The sequence below is a fragment of the Laetiporus sulphureus genome (genome assembly GCF_001632365.1).
Source record: "Laetiporus sulphureus 93-53 unplaced genomic scaffold LAESUscaffold_5, whole genome shotgun sequence".
NCBI classification, from domain to species: domain Eukaryota; kingdom Fungi; phylum Basidiomycota; class Agaricomycetes; order Polyporales; family Laetiporaceae; genus Laetiporus; species Laetiporus sulphureus.
The window spans coordinates 1,096,107-1,112,995 of NW_024468514.1; the positions used below are offsets into that span (position 1 = coordinate 1,096,107).

Genomic DNA, 16,889 nt, shown 5'->3' on the forward strand with positions numbered 1-16,889 from the left:
CAGGGCCTGAGTCTTCATGCAGATTTGAAAAAAAAACTCTTCCTAGCAACATGTACAAGGATGCACTTTAAAAGTCTTTAAGAAGTGAAGTAAAATAAAATAAAATAACAATGATGAGAGTGGGATTTGAACCCACGCCCTTTCGGACCAGATGGACAACATATTGCCTTAGTCTGGCGCCTTAGACCGCTCGGCCATCTCACCTTGCCATCAGTGATGGCTCAGTATCATGAGATTCAGCTCATCATCAAATGAATTAATGTGATGTTATAAATGCGAGGACCCACCAATATGCCTGTGGCTGCCGGCAGAAGTGTTAATTGACATGACCTGTGTCTCAATGTATCAAGATCGCTAAGGCACTAGGATGTTGTCGCCTGCAGTCAGGTGCGAATGACAGCGATGCGGCCACGGGTGAGCGCCGTGTCCATGCTTATTGCGAAATAATTAGTTCTCCATCATGCGCCCACAGATGGCATTCTCATAAGCATCCTTCAATGGACACCTCCCAGTACCATGACGTGCACCAACGGCGTCCACGTACGTGACTGATCACAAAATCGGCGCCTCTCTCGACAGTAGCGCAGCCGCCGTGCTGCATGAAACTTCAAGTATAAGGGGGGAGGACGCACCAGTGACAGCTAATATCATCGCCTTAGTAGGAGGCTAAATATAAACGGAATGGGAAACACATTCATGCAGCTTATAAATGTTCCGTCTATCGTGAGTCACACGCTACAGCGCAATAAATGACAGCTGACATGGGCGCATGCTTGAGCGAACAACCATGGCAGTATAGCGGTACCTGTGAGAGTTTTCAACAATCTGTCACACCCACCCGAGGAGCCGATAGTCTCCCCGTATACTAGTCTATCGCATGAGATGATGGTAGTGTGATCACAGATGTCCAGTATTAAAACGAGAGCGAAATGAGGATTAACCCTCACCGACAAGTCCTTCCATAAACTGCTTCTTCTAGCCTAGCATACACACGATGCGCGTTACCAGGGGCCTACTACTCGCATTTGCCCTCCTGACAAGCCAAACGTTCGCTATACCGACACTTGGTGACGAGTCCGATCGTCCCTGTGCGCAAACCTTGAAGTGTACGACAAATGCTGCAGGAGAAGAGGTTTGCACGTGGTTCTGTTAATGAACGAAAAGGATAAACGGTGAACGCAGCCGCTTGAAATCGAGCTTTTAGGTGATACTGACTGAAAGTTATCCAGGAGTATTGGGTCCGGCAGGTGTGGTGGACCGTAATAACAGATAGCCAAGAGACGATTTAATACTTCGTGCACGCCACGAGGGAACGGAATTGATGGAGTATAGTCTCGCAAATGGTCTGTGCGCACCGAGATATCGCAGTGGTTCATTGACTATACAAACTCAGCACGAGGATGTAGTACATGAGTCAGTATCCGAGATGGTTCAGGGTGCTGGTGGGGCACCCATGGACTGTCTATGACGGCAGAATAGCTGATATCTCTCTACCTGTCGTATCGAGAACCGTGCAAAATATTGCAAGTCAATTTGGCGTCGAGCGCTGAGCTCTTGAAATCACCGTCGAGACAATGGACGAAAACCCCGAGAAGTAAACGCTTCCAAGACCAACAAGTTCGTCGTTGAATAGCAGCCGGCCTCAGAACGGTTCAGTGAGCCTATTGCGAAGACGGTAGTTAGCGGCCACAAGAGCTGAGAGGAGCGATGGGCGCTCATAACGTTTCCTGTCCCCATGATTTGTCAGCAGCTCTCGACCTTTCCTCCGCAAAGCCTTCACTCGTTCCTTCTTGTTGCCTGCGCTGCCCTCCCCATCGTCTCAACCTATCGATCACCGTTATTCGCTGTTAAAGAAATTATTGAGCCTTGTTCGTGACTGCTTGAGTCTTTGCGCGGGAGGATCGGTCTGAATTAACCTGAGCAGGTATCTGAGTTGTCCCTAACGCTCAATCTTTCATGTTCCAATCTTTTTCGCAGGTTACTACTCCAAACCCTTTCATATTATGGCATCTCCACCAAAACCATGGGAACGTGCCGGTTCAGCGGTTGCATCTGCCCCAGCACCATCGCCAGCGCCCACACCAACAACGTCGATGACTCCAGCCAGCGCTGCAGCTAATGCAGCAGGATCCTCCTCATCCGTCCCGCCTTCAGTCCCCACACGCCCAGCAGCTTTGTCCAGTCCATCTGCGGCGCTCGCCGCTCCCACCGCAGGTTACAACTCCGCCTATTCTTCCTACAGCCCTTACAACCGCTATGGCAGCTCCTATGGCAGCTCCTACGGCAGCTCTTACTCACCCTACGGCGGGGCGAACAGCATGTACGGTGGGATGGGGTATGGCGGAATGGGCGGAATGGGCGGGATGGGAGGGATGTACGGCGGCTACGGCTCATACGGGATGAACAGCATGTACGGCGGGATGCCAGGGTACGGGATGCCCGGGCCTGGCGGGCCCCTTGATCCCACGCAGCCGACGCTCACGCAGGCCCTCGAGAGCACGACGCAGAATACGTTTGCGCTCCTACAATCTATTGTGCAGACATTCGGAGGCGTCGCGCAGATGCTCGAGAGCACGTTCTTCGCGACGCACTCGAGCTTCTTCGCCATGGTCGGCGTCGTCGACCAGCTCGGACAGCTGCGCGCTGCGCTGGGCAGCGTGCTCGGGCTATTCGGTCTCGTGAGATGGTTGAGGGATTTGCTGACGGGCCAACGCAGCGGGGCTGGTGCGATGCGGGGGGAGTTTAGGGACTTTGTGAATGGGCGGCCGGTCACGCCGCATGGACAACTGCCAGCACCAAAGGCCAGCAAGAAACCGCTTGTCATCTTCCTTCTCGCCGTCCTCGGCGTGCCGTATGCGATGCATAAGCTCATCAAGGTGCTTATGGCGCGCCAGCAGGCGCTGGCCGAACAGCAGGGCGGAGCGCTGCCACCGCTCGACCCCTCGCAGCTCACGTTCGCTCGCGCTCTATATCCGTTCGATGCGTCGTCACCTGCGGAGCTGTCCCTTAAGGAAAACGAAATCGTTGCTATTATGGGCAAGCTGGATCCTGCGACCGGTGCGGAGGTGGACCCTCGGCTGGAGGTACGTTGCATGTTGTGTTGACTGTGCATGCCAGACTGACGCTGTGGCTACAGCTTGAGAGTGAGTGGTGGAAGGGCCGGACGCGGGATGGCCGTGAGGGCTGGTTCCCGAAGAAGTGGGTGCAGGTCTTGGAACGGCGGAAGCCCATCGAGGCACCGCCACCGACCGCTGAAGGGAAGAAGGTGGAGTGAGATGTGGGGTTATGTGAATGTAGTCTCTCATTTCGTTCATCTTGGTCATCTGTTGGTCCCTTCATTTAGGCTCCCTGTGCTGCTGCGTACTCATCGTTGTGTTGTTAGTTTTGGATTTATGATCATCATGTATGCATACCCTTTACACTATCTATGGCATGTTCTCTCGCGATGACTCTTACCTAGGAGCATATTCTCATTCTGTATCCTCCTCTGACCTATTCGCTGACTTTTGGTAAAGACTGCGTGCGCCTTCTGTCGTACTGATAATCCTTCCAGCTTTTGTTCAAAACATCGCATACAAGATACATTGACTGGTACGATTTACACCGATATAGACTTCGATTTGCCAATGATGACTATTGTTGTGCAGATTCTCCATAACTATCTGCTCGGGCATACCGCGCGAGCGCGCCGTCATTTCATAAAATTCCACAATGAGCCGGACATCCTGCAGACAATATCAGCTCTTCATTTCCTCATCTGAACCGCAACATAACTCGCCATTTAGCCCTTCGGATTGCACTCTTCCTTGCAGACCTCTCCATCTGGCCCCATCGTGCAGATGATAGTGAGGGCACACCGTTGCGTGATGTCAGCATAGGGCGTCGGCTTTGCTACCGCCGTCGGTGTCCTCGGGAGGGCGAGCGCGAGACTGCCGAAGAGGGAGAGCGAGAGGAGAAGAGCGTTGGTTGACAAGCGCATCGGTAACTTTCGAATGGATGTTGTTTGGTGCCATTTGTTTTGACATCCCGTTGCAGCTTAAATACGGAGCATTTCTGGCGTTGAGTGGCCACGAGTCATGCATTCAGTTCGACCTGCGTGTCAGTCGGACAAAAAGGTGGCGACGTCAGGTGAGGTCTGCAACGTATTGCGACAAGTTGTTTCAGACTGGTTGTTCCGCGTTCTAGTGGCTATTACCGGTCTAGTACGGTCCATCTGGTGAGTGTGCGTCTCGCTGTAGTTGTAGTCTGAGTCATGGCTCATCCACGTCAGAGTTGTCACCTCTGCCGCTGGCAAGGCACACAGCCGGATGCCCGTGGACTACGTTACGAAGATGGCCAACTTGTAGCGGCAATTCAATAGAGACGTTAGCGCTGTTGCGGGCACAGCCACCAAGTGAGCCTAGAGAGCTGCCTGATCTGTCGGGAACTTGGGCGGTCGCCGTGGCACCGTAAGCGCCCCTTACGTTGAGACTCGCTCCGAGTCAGAGCAGCAGCAGCGCGAGGACATTCCTGATCATCTAATGCAACTAGCCTACAATGTAAGATTGACAGATGGGTGATGTGCAAGAACGGGCGTGTTTAGCCTCTTTGTCACGAGCTGCGACACGAAACTATAAGGTGTACGTGCTCAACGTCTGAAAAGTCCGGAACGTGTTCTTGATTGCTTACAGATGGCGAAGCAGGTCAGGGCTTGACTCCGTGCTATACGTGAAACACCTCATTCTCATGCACTGTGCACCTTGATCAATGGTTCATTACGCTCTTTTCGAAGTGCTGATGTGTTCACGGGTCTTTTCAGACTGCTATTGGCAATCGGCAGGCTATGTTGAAAATTATGCTATAACGTTTTTCTACTCCACAAGTTTGCTTCTTGGCCCACACTCGTGTACGTCCTTCCGTAATTGCATGCGTGTGCGGTACGGTAAAGTATCTCGGACAGTGGAATTTTGGAAGCGGACTTCAACAACAGTTTTCTTTTTGTGATTCGTGCTATTTTACGTCTTGGATTATGCATGTGTATGTTATTCGTTCATCGATGCTGCACTCCCCCCCCCATCCCCTCCTTTATCTAGGTTCTAACATTTCAGACGAGTCGTATCGGTCGATCCTCGCTCCCAGTTCCTGATATGAGCCAGTTGGAGATGATGGTTGAGTGTCTGCTGCATATCTTTAGGCAACCTGGTGAACGACTCACCTTCATCATTAATCGCAGACAGGCAAGGTGCAGTCCTCCCCAACCGAGCAGACGATGTCTTCGGGACATGGGTGGATGATGTCGGAAGTGGGCAGGGCTGCGGCTTGTCCTAAGAGCAGGACGAGCGAGAGAGCAAGGCTGGCAATGGAAAGGCGCATGGTGGTGAAGAGCTTGGAGCTAATACTTACGCCGCGTTTCAAGGGATTTGAAACTGTAGCCGCAATCCCCACGGCGGTTGGTCGCCTTTTATACGGCCTGAAGTTGAGGTGGGGCATTCTTGATGAGCCGTTACCGTACGAAGCGGGCATTGTTTCATATCCCTCATTGAGTGCTGACCGCTAAAGGAGGCGACGGAATCCCAACAGATGGTCGGTTGCAGAGCACTCTGACGAATGGATGCAGGCGCCCGCTATGTCACACAGAATGGGGACGGCAGGAACGGTGTCGTCTCATATCATATCCGGTGAGTTCCTGCGCTGGCATCAACATTGCGTTCGCTCCGGAACGCATCAATGACAGACACGCTCACGTTGTACAGGTCGTATCACGACGCCTGCCCGGGCGGGTGATGGAAGATGTATCGCGCATCTCATCCTTCAGTGCTGCATTGCCACTTTACGGGTCAAAGAAATGTGCTCGTCTCTACTGAGATCATGCCGGATAGCTCGCGCATCCGGAGGTGGGACAGTGTGATGAACAGATACTGATCATCGCCAAGTTCTATGTGAGAACAAAGCTCAAGCATTGAGATATGTCGGTTGAGGTGATTTATCCTACTTCCAAATTACTCAGGAACGAACTTATCGTGTCCACACCGGTGGACGGTGCCATAGCCCTCCGCGTTTGTCGCATGCTGACAACCGCGCCTTGTTACCAGTGTCAAACATATTGAGTGATCCGTGTGATTTTTCGCGGCGCGATGCTCAAACATTCAAAGGGAGGACTTGAGAGCTCCTGTATGAGCCTCATCGTGAATATGCATGTTTTTATCGGCACGAACCACAGATATCGAAGGTCATATATTTATATTCGGACTGTGACGAAGCATGCTGCCAAACAAGACATAAGCTTATAGCACATTGAGAGGATCTTGTTCAGCCGTTATTTTTCAGTACCTTCCCTTCGCTTTATGTGCCTACTTGCATAACGTTGGGCACAGTGGATAAATCCCAAGTACCTATATATATATGTGCGCCGTAGAGTACCAGGTCGCGTTCGCAAACACGATCATGTGAAGCCAGCGCTTAGCATGCGCATGGCCGCTTGCGACATTCCCCAATGCTCTCACTACGATTCTTCTACGCATTTATGTTGTGAAAAGAGCTGCAAATTGTGCCCTTGAGCTACTGCCCGTTCTGTTGATGAGGACAAATCTCAGTAACCAGTTCACAGATCACGGATCCGTCGTGCAAAGACTAGTCATCTTGAGCAATTCGCGCCGGCTCGACCGGAGCCAGCGACGGGACCAAGTTCGTCATTCCTTCCGCTCGATGCTCTTTCTCGTTGGCTCAGTCTACTCGCATACTCTGTGCCAGCCGCAGAAGCTGAGCTGCTGTCGCGGCGGCCGGCATGTGTGGACTTACCGTGCACCGACCTGCGTATCTCTAAGACCCACGGTCTGGTACGGTGTAATGCAATAGCGCGGTGCGCCTATCAGCTACTGGGAGATGCACCAAGTGCGGACGTTCCTACGTTTGCCGTGCCGTGAACCTAGTAGGCTTCTTTGTTAATCTCGCTCCTGCGGCTTGAAGATTCGCAGCGTCATCCGACTTTTTTCAAACGCGGATATACATGCAGAAGAGCCGATCCACAACGACATAGGACGTTAGAGAATTAGGTGAGAACCCCTTTACCATAGAAGCTCAGATATTGCAAACTGCCCCTGACGATCCGTCACTCTATAGGCACCCGCAACTGTGGATCAGGACAGTGGCAGACAATCCTGAGGAAGGGCTGATGATTCTGTGTTACCGACGGACGACGCTTGTTTCTGGTAGCCCAATATGAGATCACACAGTGCGAGAGGACTATCGCTCCTCCAGCTTTCCGTTTGCAGCCTAAGCGACCTGATTATCTCCTGGCCAACCCACTGTCCTCATCGCTCATACCATTTCCACGGAGTCACCAAGCCTCGGACGACCACGAAGCATGCCAAGCCAACAAAAGAACCTGAATCACTCAAGATTGCCAGTCTTAGTCTCTCACATCACAGTTCTGTCGATCGCTGGCAGGTCCCTGGAAAGCCATCAGACAAAAATATGAGCACGAGGCCTCACCGTATGTGTCAAGCACCAGGGCTGTTAGGTCTAGCCGGACTTCATCAATCGCCAGTTTTAAACGGAGAACAGCCCTCAGCGTATCTGGGGAAACGTCAAGGGCAGCGAATGCATGACAAGTGAGTTTTGATGGACGCGTGATTGCTGTCCACATCTAAGACATAAATGGGGCAGGGAAGAACTGCTCTTTTCTCATCTGCGTCGCTCACTCTCTGCAAGCGCAACAATCCTCCTCATGAAGCCGATCCTTCCTTTCACCCTGTGTGTCCTGGCATCTTTGCAAGCGACTGCCTCACTTCCAATTGCTGACACCATTGGTGAGTTTACTTCATATCCCGCCCATCCACGCGGACATCCTTCTGCGTCCGGAGCGTCAAGTTGGACGTCATAGTCCCTGTCGTAGCAATCTTTTTTCCAACCTCACTGACACAGCGTTTCCTCGTAATTGATAATCCTGAAACGCGAAGATGATGACTCTCCAGCGTATGGGTTCGCAGAAGAGCCTGCATGTGGGTCGACCATGTCTTTCTGACCACCGCCGGTCATTCGTTTGCGCACATTCTGCAGTCCGCAAGCGAGAAGGGCACGACATACTCCCCCATCGATTGTTGTGAGTCCGACATCGAGGATGATGTTGACAGTAGGTAGCTTCAGTCCCTTTCAAAGGTGTCGTGGTATTTACAATCGTCTTGTTGCAGTCGTTTGTGCATTGTGGTAGACAGGAATGCGCATTGTTTCGTTTATGATGACATTTACATCCTCAGGTTGGGTTCCATGGAGTCACTGTGCTGCAGCTGGAGAACAGCGAATGCTATGTTTCCCTGACCTTTGCAGGAGAATATTATCGTATTGTGTCTTTCAGCCATTCGTACGCATGAATGATAGTGCGCAATATAGAGATGAGAATTTTTCCTCCGTTTGTCGATAATACCCGCACAGCACCCGCTTACGCACAAATTCGACAGCATCCTTCTCAAAAGCATCTCGCACACAATATCCCAAGAGTACTGAACCGCACAAGAACAAGGCAGGACGACGGCAAGTTCTAAACTTATATATATGCACAGTAGATTGATCATGCATCGTCACTTCTGTATTGTCACAGGAGCTCGTAATTTTTGGCGCACGCTAGTTTCCCTGCTGTGGCCGACGTGCCCCCAGCAGGTACTTATCCCGAGGGCCACGTAAAGGCCTGCGCCAGGATCGACCACAGGCGGTCGACCCCTACCTCGGGCCCCGTTACCCCCGCACCTGCCCTCCGCTCCCCGCCACCCGAGAAGATGAAATGTTACCTGCCGCGGATCATTCTATATCCGCAAGTCTTTTATAAGCTTGCTGTCTTACCACTGTATCTTCGGCTCTCTTGCAGAAGGCAACCCGCTGGGGGTCGGCGCGCCGCCCTCACTCACTTCCGCCCACGCGTTGGGACCTCAGGCGATATGGTCGACTACGAGGAAAGCGTCGGGACGCACCCATGCTGATTGGGCTTCTCGACGGCCCGACAGGTACTTGTCCTGCGACTGCAAGGAGTCAGCCACATCATCACCATTGAAGAGCGGAGCGCACTTACCTAGGCGATGAGACAAGGGATGGTGGATGCCGAGCTGTGTGTTGTGGGATAGGGCGCCGATGCCGGCCACCGGCGTGATCTGACCGACAGCTACATACTTTTTGTTCACGCCGAACACGACCGACGTTGACAATGTGTTGACGCCACATTGGCTGACCTTACTCTCACATCTGGCGTCTTGATTGCATCTTCACCTCCCTTGGACGAAGAATCCCGCCGGGGAATCCATGGGCCGCGCAGAACGCGCGTTATGCCATCCCCACCCAACTTCCGCCCACACCTTGGCTCCCCCGGCGAACTAGCCAGGGGAAAGGCATCGGGACGCACCACATGCGGCTCGGGGTCTCGTCGGCCAGACAGTGTACCGTACCGGCACCTGCGACTGGGGAGACGGTCAGCAACATCGTCGACAATGAACGCCACAGCGAACCCACCTAGAGAACGGGATCAAGTGTTGTGGGTGTCGAGTTGTGTGTTGCAAGATAACATGCCGATGCCGTCCACCTAACCGACTGCTACATACTTTTAGTTCACGCTGAAGACGACTGACGTTGACAATGTGTTGACGCCACATCGGCCGACCTTGCTCTTACATCTGGTGTCTTGCTTGCGTCTTCCGCCTCTCTTGGACGAGGAATCCCGCCGGGGAATCCATGGGCCGCGCAGAACGCGCGTTATGCCATCTCCACCCAACTTCCGCCCACACCTTGGCTCCCCCGGCGAACTAGCCAGGGGAAAGGCATCGGGACGCACCACATGCGGCTCGGGGTCTCGTCGGCCAGACAGTGTACCGTTTTGGCACCTGCGACTTGAGAGAAGGTCAGCAATGTCATCGACAATGAATGCCACAGTGAACCCACCTAGAGAACGGGATCAAGTGTTGTGGGTGTCGAGTTGTGTGTTGCGAGATAAGATGCCGATGCCGTCTACCAGCATGATCTGACCGACTGCTACATACTTCTTGTTCACGCCGAAGACGACCAACGTTGACAATGTGTCGACGCCACATCGGCTGACCTTGCTCTCACATCCGGTGTCTTGATTGCATCCTCGCCTTTCTTGGTCGAATAATCCCGCCGGGGAATCCACGGGCCGAGCAGAACGCGCGTTATGCCATCCCCACCCAACCTCCGCCCACACCTTGGTTCCCCCGGCGAACTAGCCAGGAGAAAGGCATCGGGACGCACCACATGCGGCTCGGGGTCTCGTCGGCCAGACAGTGTACCATTTTGGCACCTGCGACTTGAGAGAAGGTCAGCAATGTCATCGACAATGAACGCCACAGTGAAGCTACCTAGAGAACGGGATATCGGGTCGGTGGCTGAACTGTGGCGCACATCTATGTGAGCGAACAACTGGGTCAGAGGCATGGGCGGGGAGGAAGGGATGGGAACGTACTTCTTGAAGTAGGTGGTGGTGGTTGCTGGTCAACCAGGAGGGCGAGGAACGGGTCATTTTATAGTGAGCCACCCGGTGTCCCCTGCCTCGTGGCTGACCAGTCCTGTGACTGTGACCCATGCGTCACGTTCGAGCCACCGACGCGACGCGCTGAACCTTAACTCCGCTGAACATATCTCACGTGACCGCGCCAGCCCGCTCAGCGCATTCATTTCTTCCCGGTCCAGTCTACACGTACTCACCTTCTTATTCTCTAGGACGCGGTGCGTAGATACCAAATAAGTGACTACTGCAACAAGAAAGTTCCTGAAACCCTTGGATTTTCTGGTGTGCATGGAACGCGGCTGCGTTATTTTACCACGCGGAAGTTATATTCATGACACTGTGCGTCAAGACGCGACCCATGACGACCAGATAGCTGGTGGTCAACCGTATATCATGTACCGTCGAGTCTCAAGTCAGTTTACTCTCATACGCATTCATCCAATCGTCGCTCACTGGTATACTTTGAGGTTATAGTTGTTGATCTAGTTGATAAACGTCATCTGAGAGCTTAGGCGTACTATTCCCTGCTACATCTATGTGGCTCTCTCAGCACACTTTCAGGCCTTAGCGTACGTTTGCTTCTTCTAGACGATATTGCTCGGTTCACAACATATAGCGACGTCCACGCTATCTAGGTGTACAACCAAAACGACTCAACCACCACAGCCAGTTTTTGTGCGTGCTATTGACCCTTTGCGCGTAAATCCGTCCCTGAGGAGTGCTGATTAACCTCAGCGCTTTGAGAACGTGATACGACTAATTTGCTCACTGTCATACGTCTAGTAGCAAACACCAGCAGCGCACGTTGGCGTCACTGTGCATGTGCCGGTGATAGCACATGGCGGCCTGTAGTCGCTTTCTAGGGTCGGCGCGGGTGTGGCAATGGCCGAGCTGCCGAAAAGGCCAGCAGCGAGGAGGACGATGCTCGTGACGGTGAAGCGCATAGCCATGCAAGCGTTCGAAATGTGCGTCAAAGTGCGGTGTGAAAACGGTGGTGCGCAGACCCATGTTATCCCAGCGGAGGACTTCATTGCTTTTATCTTTAGCTAGCGGTACCAGGCGCAGGCTGACGCTCACTGAAACGTCGGCATCGGACAGCCTCAGTGTGTTGTCAGCATTCGAATTGGGCCGTTCCATCATTTCGTGATGAGGTTACAGCCTACAGGATCATGCGTACGCCTCAACTGCTTATGTGGAGTAACAGCGTCATGGTCGTAGCGAATCGTAGCCTCAGTAGCAGACACGCGTCCGATGTAACATGCCCAATTGCAACAGCGACCCTGGCGCCCTTTAGCGCATCTACCTTTCCACAAAGAGTGAGCGCCTGACTGTTTGACGCTCCTTAGTCGTTTTATCAGATGCGCGGGAGTAGTGCTATAGAAATTATGAGGCGATGGTAAGCTATCCGGCGCCTTGTCCATCTTTCACTGACAATGATCCGATATCGTTCTGCCCAAATTTTACAGTGTCTCAACTTGTCAAGCGCTGCCTGTACATAGTCGGTCGCTATCTCACGCAGTTAGCGCAAACTCTACGTCACATTCAGACATGGGGCGTCGGATTAAAGACTTGAAGTCCCTCCCACAATGAATTAAAAGACCGCTCATGGCATCTCCCCTCAAACCACGGCTCCTCAGGCTCTCTTGGCGCGGGAGGGTAGGGGTTGAATTAGCAAGTACAACTAAGGTTGGACGTTGCTCGTTCTCTGTATGCGTTTCACAGATCTATCTTGGATCGTCTGAGTAAGTAGCTCATCACACGCCTGCATTGCTTAGCTGACGATCGATGTGCATTCATAGCTTGCGCTAATAGCGCTATAAATAGCAGAATCGCGCTCATACGTCGAGGAAATTCGCGATCGGGCTCTGCTCGTAACTATCACTGTCATTCAACACCAGGAACACCGCGCTTAATCATAACGCAGTTGGATAGTGCTCCACGACCAACACAAAATTGGCGACAACGCGGGTATCCTGCAGAGAATGTCCCCATCAACTGGACAACACCAACGGTCCGACCCCAAGCGTCAACTGAGAGCTCTTTTCATCACAGCTTCGCGACATGATACAAGGCTACCAACATACACCGCACGTTGATTTCCCTGCCGTGACCGTCAGCTGAGAACCCGTCGAGCGGCAGTCACCGTTATGGCGTTGGCCGTGACGAATCGTCACGCGACGTGCTTTACGCATATCATGTGGACGCGCTGATCGCCTGCATGATGGGTCAGCGGGAATAAGTACGGCTCATGGTCGCCTTCACGCTCAGCGCTGGTTTTCTGTTCCGGTAAAATGGGAGCCGCAGTGCTTCTGTTATTTGCATTATGCAACATCCACAGGATCTCGGGAGCCTTAACGAAATACGAGTCTGCTTCTGTGAGAGTGGCGCCGTGATTTGACCACCTCGGTGCGAGCCACCCGACCGTGGAAGTGCTAGTTTAGAGGATGCGAACGCTTCCCGTAAACAGCTTACGACTTTTTTTCCAGGAGGTAAACCAGACTCACGATTTCCATGCCCTATCGCAGAACTCTTCCTGTTAATTGCTCACTCGCTCGATCATTTCTCGCTTTGCAGATCAAGAGATTCGACACACCTTCTGCTTTATCTGGCAACAGAAGTCTACCGAATGCCATGATTTGAGCGCATCGTCTCTACGTGGTCAGCTCCATGTTTCATGGACAATGCATCGAACTGCTCAGGATGGATGCAGCAAACTGGTGGATTACTACCTCATAAACGTGATTGCATCCTGTACGTTTCTTCTGCTACCCAGCTGACCAAATCCCAAGTCTGAGTATTCTTACGACAGTTCGGGTTGCAGGTGGTGCCACATCTATTCACAACGGTTCATTCCCTCCCGATGGAGATGATCTCTTTTGCATGCTCTCCCTTGATGAGAGCATTATAAACATAAAGAAACAATTGCATTCACAAATACCTATAGACTTTGACTCGAGATTGTTTCCTATGTTTCCAGTAGCTCTGACGCCGCGATAAACATAATTCAGTTTTACTGAAAGTATCGATGTGGACTATTCACACTGATTGTACATTGACATGACCTGTACAAATTCATCCCTTAAAGATGAATGATAATGATACACAGGCAAGTAGTGATAGAGAGAAGAGCCTAGTGTCCCTGTTGTATCTGACAGGATGGATGACAGATTGTAGGTCATCAACGAGTTTTCCATCTGAGCTGCCCTTGAGACCACCTGTTCGGTGGCCATAGGACAGTTGAAAGGCCTTGGAATCAAATCTCTGGAGAACATAACTATGCTTGGTAGGTTCATCAATTATTTGTTCAGGCAGCATGTCCTTTCTTTCAATGAGCCCGTGCAGGTAGGCTCTCTTCTCGTCATTAGTCGATCACAACTAAGTTATATGCACTTTCACGGTGTTCCAATGGCTTCGCCTCCATCATCATCCACACAATCTCGCCATCATAGTCCTCGTGCGGTGTGGCAAGCAGACAAACTTCTCCACAGACACTTCTTTGGATCTGCCAGCAGGGAGCATAGGCTTCATCAGACCAGCTGAGCTGAAGCAAAAAGACATATGAAGCACTCACCAGGCTTCACCGCAAGCAGCACTTCCTCCTCCTCAATCTTGAGGCCTTCCACTTTATCCTTCCATCAAGCTGCTCAATCATGTCACCGTCATCGAGATTGATATCCTTGCCAAAGGCTTTCTCGCTGGTGTACGAGGTATCAAGTGGGAACAAAAGCTCATATGTCACCATTGTCAAGGTTGAGATCGATGTCTGCCAAGGACATTAATCTTGATGACAGTGACATGTGAGCTTTTGTTCCAACTTGATCCTTGTATACCAGTGAGAAAGCCTCAGTCCTTGCATCTCCACCCTGCGAGTTCGCTGGCGCCAATGTTCTTGAGCTCATTCAGTGCCTGCTCCTTGACTTTCTTCTGCAGGTCTACAACATCGAAGCTGGGGGCATCTGCTAAGACCAGGACCTCGATGAACCCGGGGGAGGGCTCCTTTTTGTGATTGATGAGGATACATCAATCGATATTGGGAGGAACCATGATGCTGGAGGAGGTGGTGGTAGTGGATGGCTAGCAGCAGAGCTGGGTGGTGGTCAGCAACAGAGCTGGGGCAGCGAACGTTCTCCCTTACGATCAACTATACTCGTAGTCTCGGCAAACCAAAGTACGACTCGTTGAAGAGAGATACAACACAGCGATGCAATATAGAACCTTGCAAGTTCGCAACCGATGATGCTCTGGATTCATACAATAGACAATCAACCACTGATTTCCATCACACGCCGATTCTTGAAGGGGCGACCGTCCCATTCGTGTCCATCCTCATCCTGAGCATCGGCACTTCTCTTCACCCCCCCGTCATGGGCAATCACGATGGCATCGGATTCGTACCACTCACGAAGAGAGGGCCGAAGCTGTGGGGATGGGTTCATCAGCCGTTTTGTGTACTCTTTGAGACCCGGGACATCCTCAAAGTCGAAAAGAAGGAACGACAGGAAGCTTTGGCCGCACGAGTACCTATCAGCAAGAAAGGGATCATACGGCCTTGCTGGGCGGTTGTCCTCTTCTGCTTCGTCTTCGTCTTCATCTTCACGTTCAATTTCCGGAGCCATCCAAGGAAAGGTTCCGACGTAGTCTGTGCATACGGGAGAGTCGCGCGAGACTTCAACGGCGACATCGAGATCAATGATCTGAAGACAGAACTCGTCGGTGAGGACCATGTTGCCGGGTTTGATGTCGAGATGGGCGATCGAATGATCGTGAAGGAATGTGACGCCCTTCGCGAGACCGACGGTCAGCTTGTGAAGCTGGGTTTTCAGGACGCCGGAGGTAAACGTTTTAGAGTACAGTTCCCTCCAGACGGGCTGTCGCATCGGGAGAACGATGCATTTGCCCACACTGGCGTCTATCGAGTCGATCAACTGGATAATATGCTCAGAGCCAGGGGTGAAGGAGTTGAGCTTCTCGAGGAGGCGGAGCTCCTCCTTGCAGCGAAGCTTCTTCGCAACATATAGCGTACCGCTGGGATCCGAAGTCTTCCGAACCGGAAAGATGGATTTTGGTCTCTGTTGAGTGGGACTCCATTATTAGATGCAAAACGAAGATGATATGTCGGACAGCTCATACCCTGTGTAAGCCGAAATGGAAAGACGGCACCAAAACATACTGCTCGGCCGTAAACTCCTGGTCCTGGTTACCTCGCGAGCCGTCACCTGCCTTCTTCTGCTTTGGGGGACGTTGCGCATGATCTTGGTCCTCATTAGAACGCTTCATGGTCGCTAACGGGACACCACGAAAAAACTTCGAAAGCATCTTGCCCGAAGGCTTGTTCTCGTCGATCAAGAGGTCGATGTAGTTGTACAGCACTCGCATGAAAGCCTGGCAACTGGCTAGATGATACAGGTCGAAGCCATTCTCCACGTATTTGACATCCGAATCGACCTGTGCGATCATTAGACTCAACCGTACCATAAGCACTGCAAGTTGCCTTACCTTCGCAGGGTCTTCTTGGAAGAGATAGTAGAGTTTCGCTACGCAGGTTTCTGACACATGGAAGGCAACAACGACAGCGCTCTCATCAAGATCTTGATTCTTCAGCTTAGCGTTTGCATTTGCGTTTGCAAGGCGCACGTGATACGCTCCCTCGCAAAGCGCGCCGATATAATCGTAATAACCGTTGTAATCGTTGTCGCCGTTTCCAGACTGAATTTCCCCCAAAAGCAGAACGTGCTCGTCCCTCCACCACGAGACGTTGCTCTTGGGTTCGTACTTGCAAAAATGTTTGTCTCCCTTGGCACCGACTTGCACAGGCACTTCCGATGAAAGCGGCCATGCTTTCGAGCCGCTAGAGGATGATAGATCGGAGTACACCATGTGAGAATGTGTTTAGATCACACTTACAACTTCATATCCACATCAATGCTATTTGTTCTTGCCTCCACCCTCAAGGACAGATACTGCAATAGAGGAACGAACAGCCTCGCAACAACGATGTGCTCCCTGCCACTCGCAAGAACAGTTGAGTTCCATGTGCAAAGAGCAAGTCGCCCAACATCTAACATCTCCATCAGCTTCGACTTCGGAACGTCGGCAGCCTTGGGAGCCTTGGAAATGTTGAAGTAGTTTGTCAACTGGAACTTCTCAAAGAGAGCTTGTAGATTGTCCGAGTTCACGGAGGACGCGTCGTCGTTGTCGTTTTGGGCGCCGGAGCTCGGACTCTGCGAGTGTCTCAGTTTTGCTCCAACCAGTCAGGCACGGGTGGACACGCACATCGTCTTTCCAATGCCGACGCTCGTTCAGCTTGTTGAGCAGATGCTTCACGTTATTTGGTTGCTTTTGCTCTCGCTCTTCTCGAAACACGCCGTTTAGCTCCAAGTCTTCCTGTCCATACGCATTGCTCTTC

General features: G+C 52.0%; 6 protein-coding genes and 1 non-coding gene across 7 annotated transcripts; 3 read left to right on the plus strand and 4 right to left on the minus strand.

The window, feature by feature from the left end:
- Positions 1–111: 111 nt before the first annotated feature.
- On the minus strand, positions 112–204 carry LAESUDRAFT_t20. Its single transcript has one exon. It is a non-coding gene; the product is annotated as a tRNA-Leu (tRNA).
- A 1,551-nt stretch (positions 205–1,755) lies between these two features.
- On the plus strand, positions 1,756–3,625 carry LAESUDRAFT_694185 (uncharacterized protein). The gene is made up of 3 exons (XM_040906184.1): positions 1,756–1,924; positions 1,978–3,083; positions 3,137–3,625. Exons 2-3 carry the CDS (start codon positions 2,004–2,006, stop codon positions 3,272–3,274), a joined length of 1,218 nt encoding a protein of 405 aa, XP_040768274.1. The 5' UTR covers positions 1,756–1,924; positions 1,978–2,003; the 3' UTR covers positions 3,275–3,625.
- A 1,577-nt stretch (positions 3,626–5,202) lies between these two features.
- On the minus strand, positions 5,203–5,502 carry LAESUDRAFT_756017 (uncharacterized protein; the record flags this gene model as incomplete). The annotated part of the gene is made up of 1 exon (XM_040912116.1): positions 5,203–5,502. One exon carries the CDS (start codon positions 5,500–5,502, stop codon positions 5,203–5,205), a length of 300 nt encoding a protein of 99 aa, XP_040768275.1.
- Positions 5,503–6,982: 1,480 nt separating this feature from the next.
- LAESUDRAFT_429302 (uncharacterized protein) lies at positions 6,983–8,083 on the plus strand. The gene is made up of 4 exons (XM_040902427.1): positions 6,983–7,031; positions 7,099–7,589; positions 7,645–7,787; positions 7,953–8,083. Exons 2-4 carry the CDS (start codon positions 7,198–7,200, stop codon positions 8,000–8,002), a joined length of 585 nt encoding a protein of 194 aa, XP_040768276.1. The 5' UTR covers positions 6,983–7,031; positions 7,099–7,197; the 3' UTR covers positions 8,003–8,083.
- Positions 8,084–8,160: 77 nt separating this feature from the next.
- LAESUDRAFT_429265 (uncharacterized protein) lies at positions 8,161–8,649 on the minus strand. The gene has a single exon (XM_040902426.1). It carries the CDS (start codon positions 8,547–8,549, stop codon positions 8,223–8,225), a length of 327 nt encoding a protein of 108 aa, XP_040768277.1. The 5' UTR covers positions 8,550–8,649; the 3' UTR covers positions 8,161–8,222.
- Positions 8,650–11,365: 2,716 nt separating this feature from the next.
- Positions 11,366–12,073, plus strand: LAESUDRAFT_711689 (uncharacterized protein; the record flags this gene model as incomplete). Its single annotated transcript, XM_040906857.1, has 5 exons — positions 11,366–11,477; positions 11,530–11,586; positions 11,642–11,799; positions 11,842–11,879; positions 11,950–12,073. The coding sequence occupies 5 exons, from the start codon at positions 11,366–11,368 to the stop codon at positions 12,071–12,073; spliced, it is 489 nt and encodes a 162-aa protein (XP_040768278.1).
- Positions 12,074–14,988: 2,915 nt separating this feature from the next.
- LAESUDRAFT_629996 (kinase-like protein) lies at positions 14,989–15,273 on the minus strand (the record flags this gene model as incomplete). The annotated part of the gene is made up of 2 exons (XM_040903381.1): positions 14,989–15,053; positions 15,081–15,273. Coding segments are annotated over 2 exons (258 nt in total), but the record flags the coding sequence as incomplete, so codon positions are not given.
- Positions 15,274–16,889: the final 1,616 nt, after the last annotated feature.

Excerpts from the sequence above, each read along its gene's own strand:
- LAESUDRAFT_694185 (XM_040906184.1), top strand. The coding sequence starts at position 2,004 with ATGGCATCTCCACCAAAACCATGGGAACGTGCCGGTTCAGCGGTTGCA. Across the intron at positions 3,084-3,136 it reads AGGTGGACCCTCGGCTGGAG|CTTGAGAGTGAGTGGTGGAA; the intron begins GTACGTTGCATG and ends CTGTGGCTACAG.
- LAESUDRAFT_429302 (XM_040902427.1), top strand. The coding sequence starts at position 7,198 with ATGAGATCACACAGTGCGAGAGGACTATCGCTCCTCCAGCTTTCCGTT. Across the intron at positions 7,590-7,644 it reads GGGCAGCGAATGCATGACAA|GGAAGAACTGCTCTTTTCTC; the intron begins GTGAGTTTTGAT and ends TAAATGGGGCAG. Across the intron at positions 7,788-7,952 it reads TCCAATTGCTGACACCATTG|CGTATGGGTTCGCAGAAGAG; the intron begins GTGAGTTTACTT and ends ATGACTCTCCAG.
- LAESUDRAFT_429265 (XM_040902426.1), bottom strand. The coding sequence starts at position 8,549 with ATGATCAATCTACTGTGCATATATATAAGTTTAGAACTTGCCGTCGTC.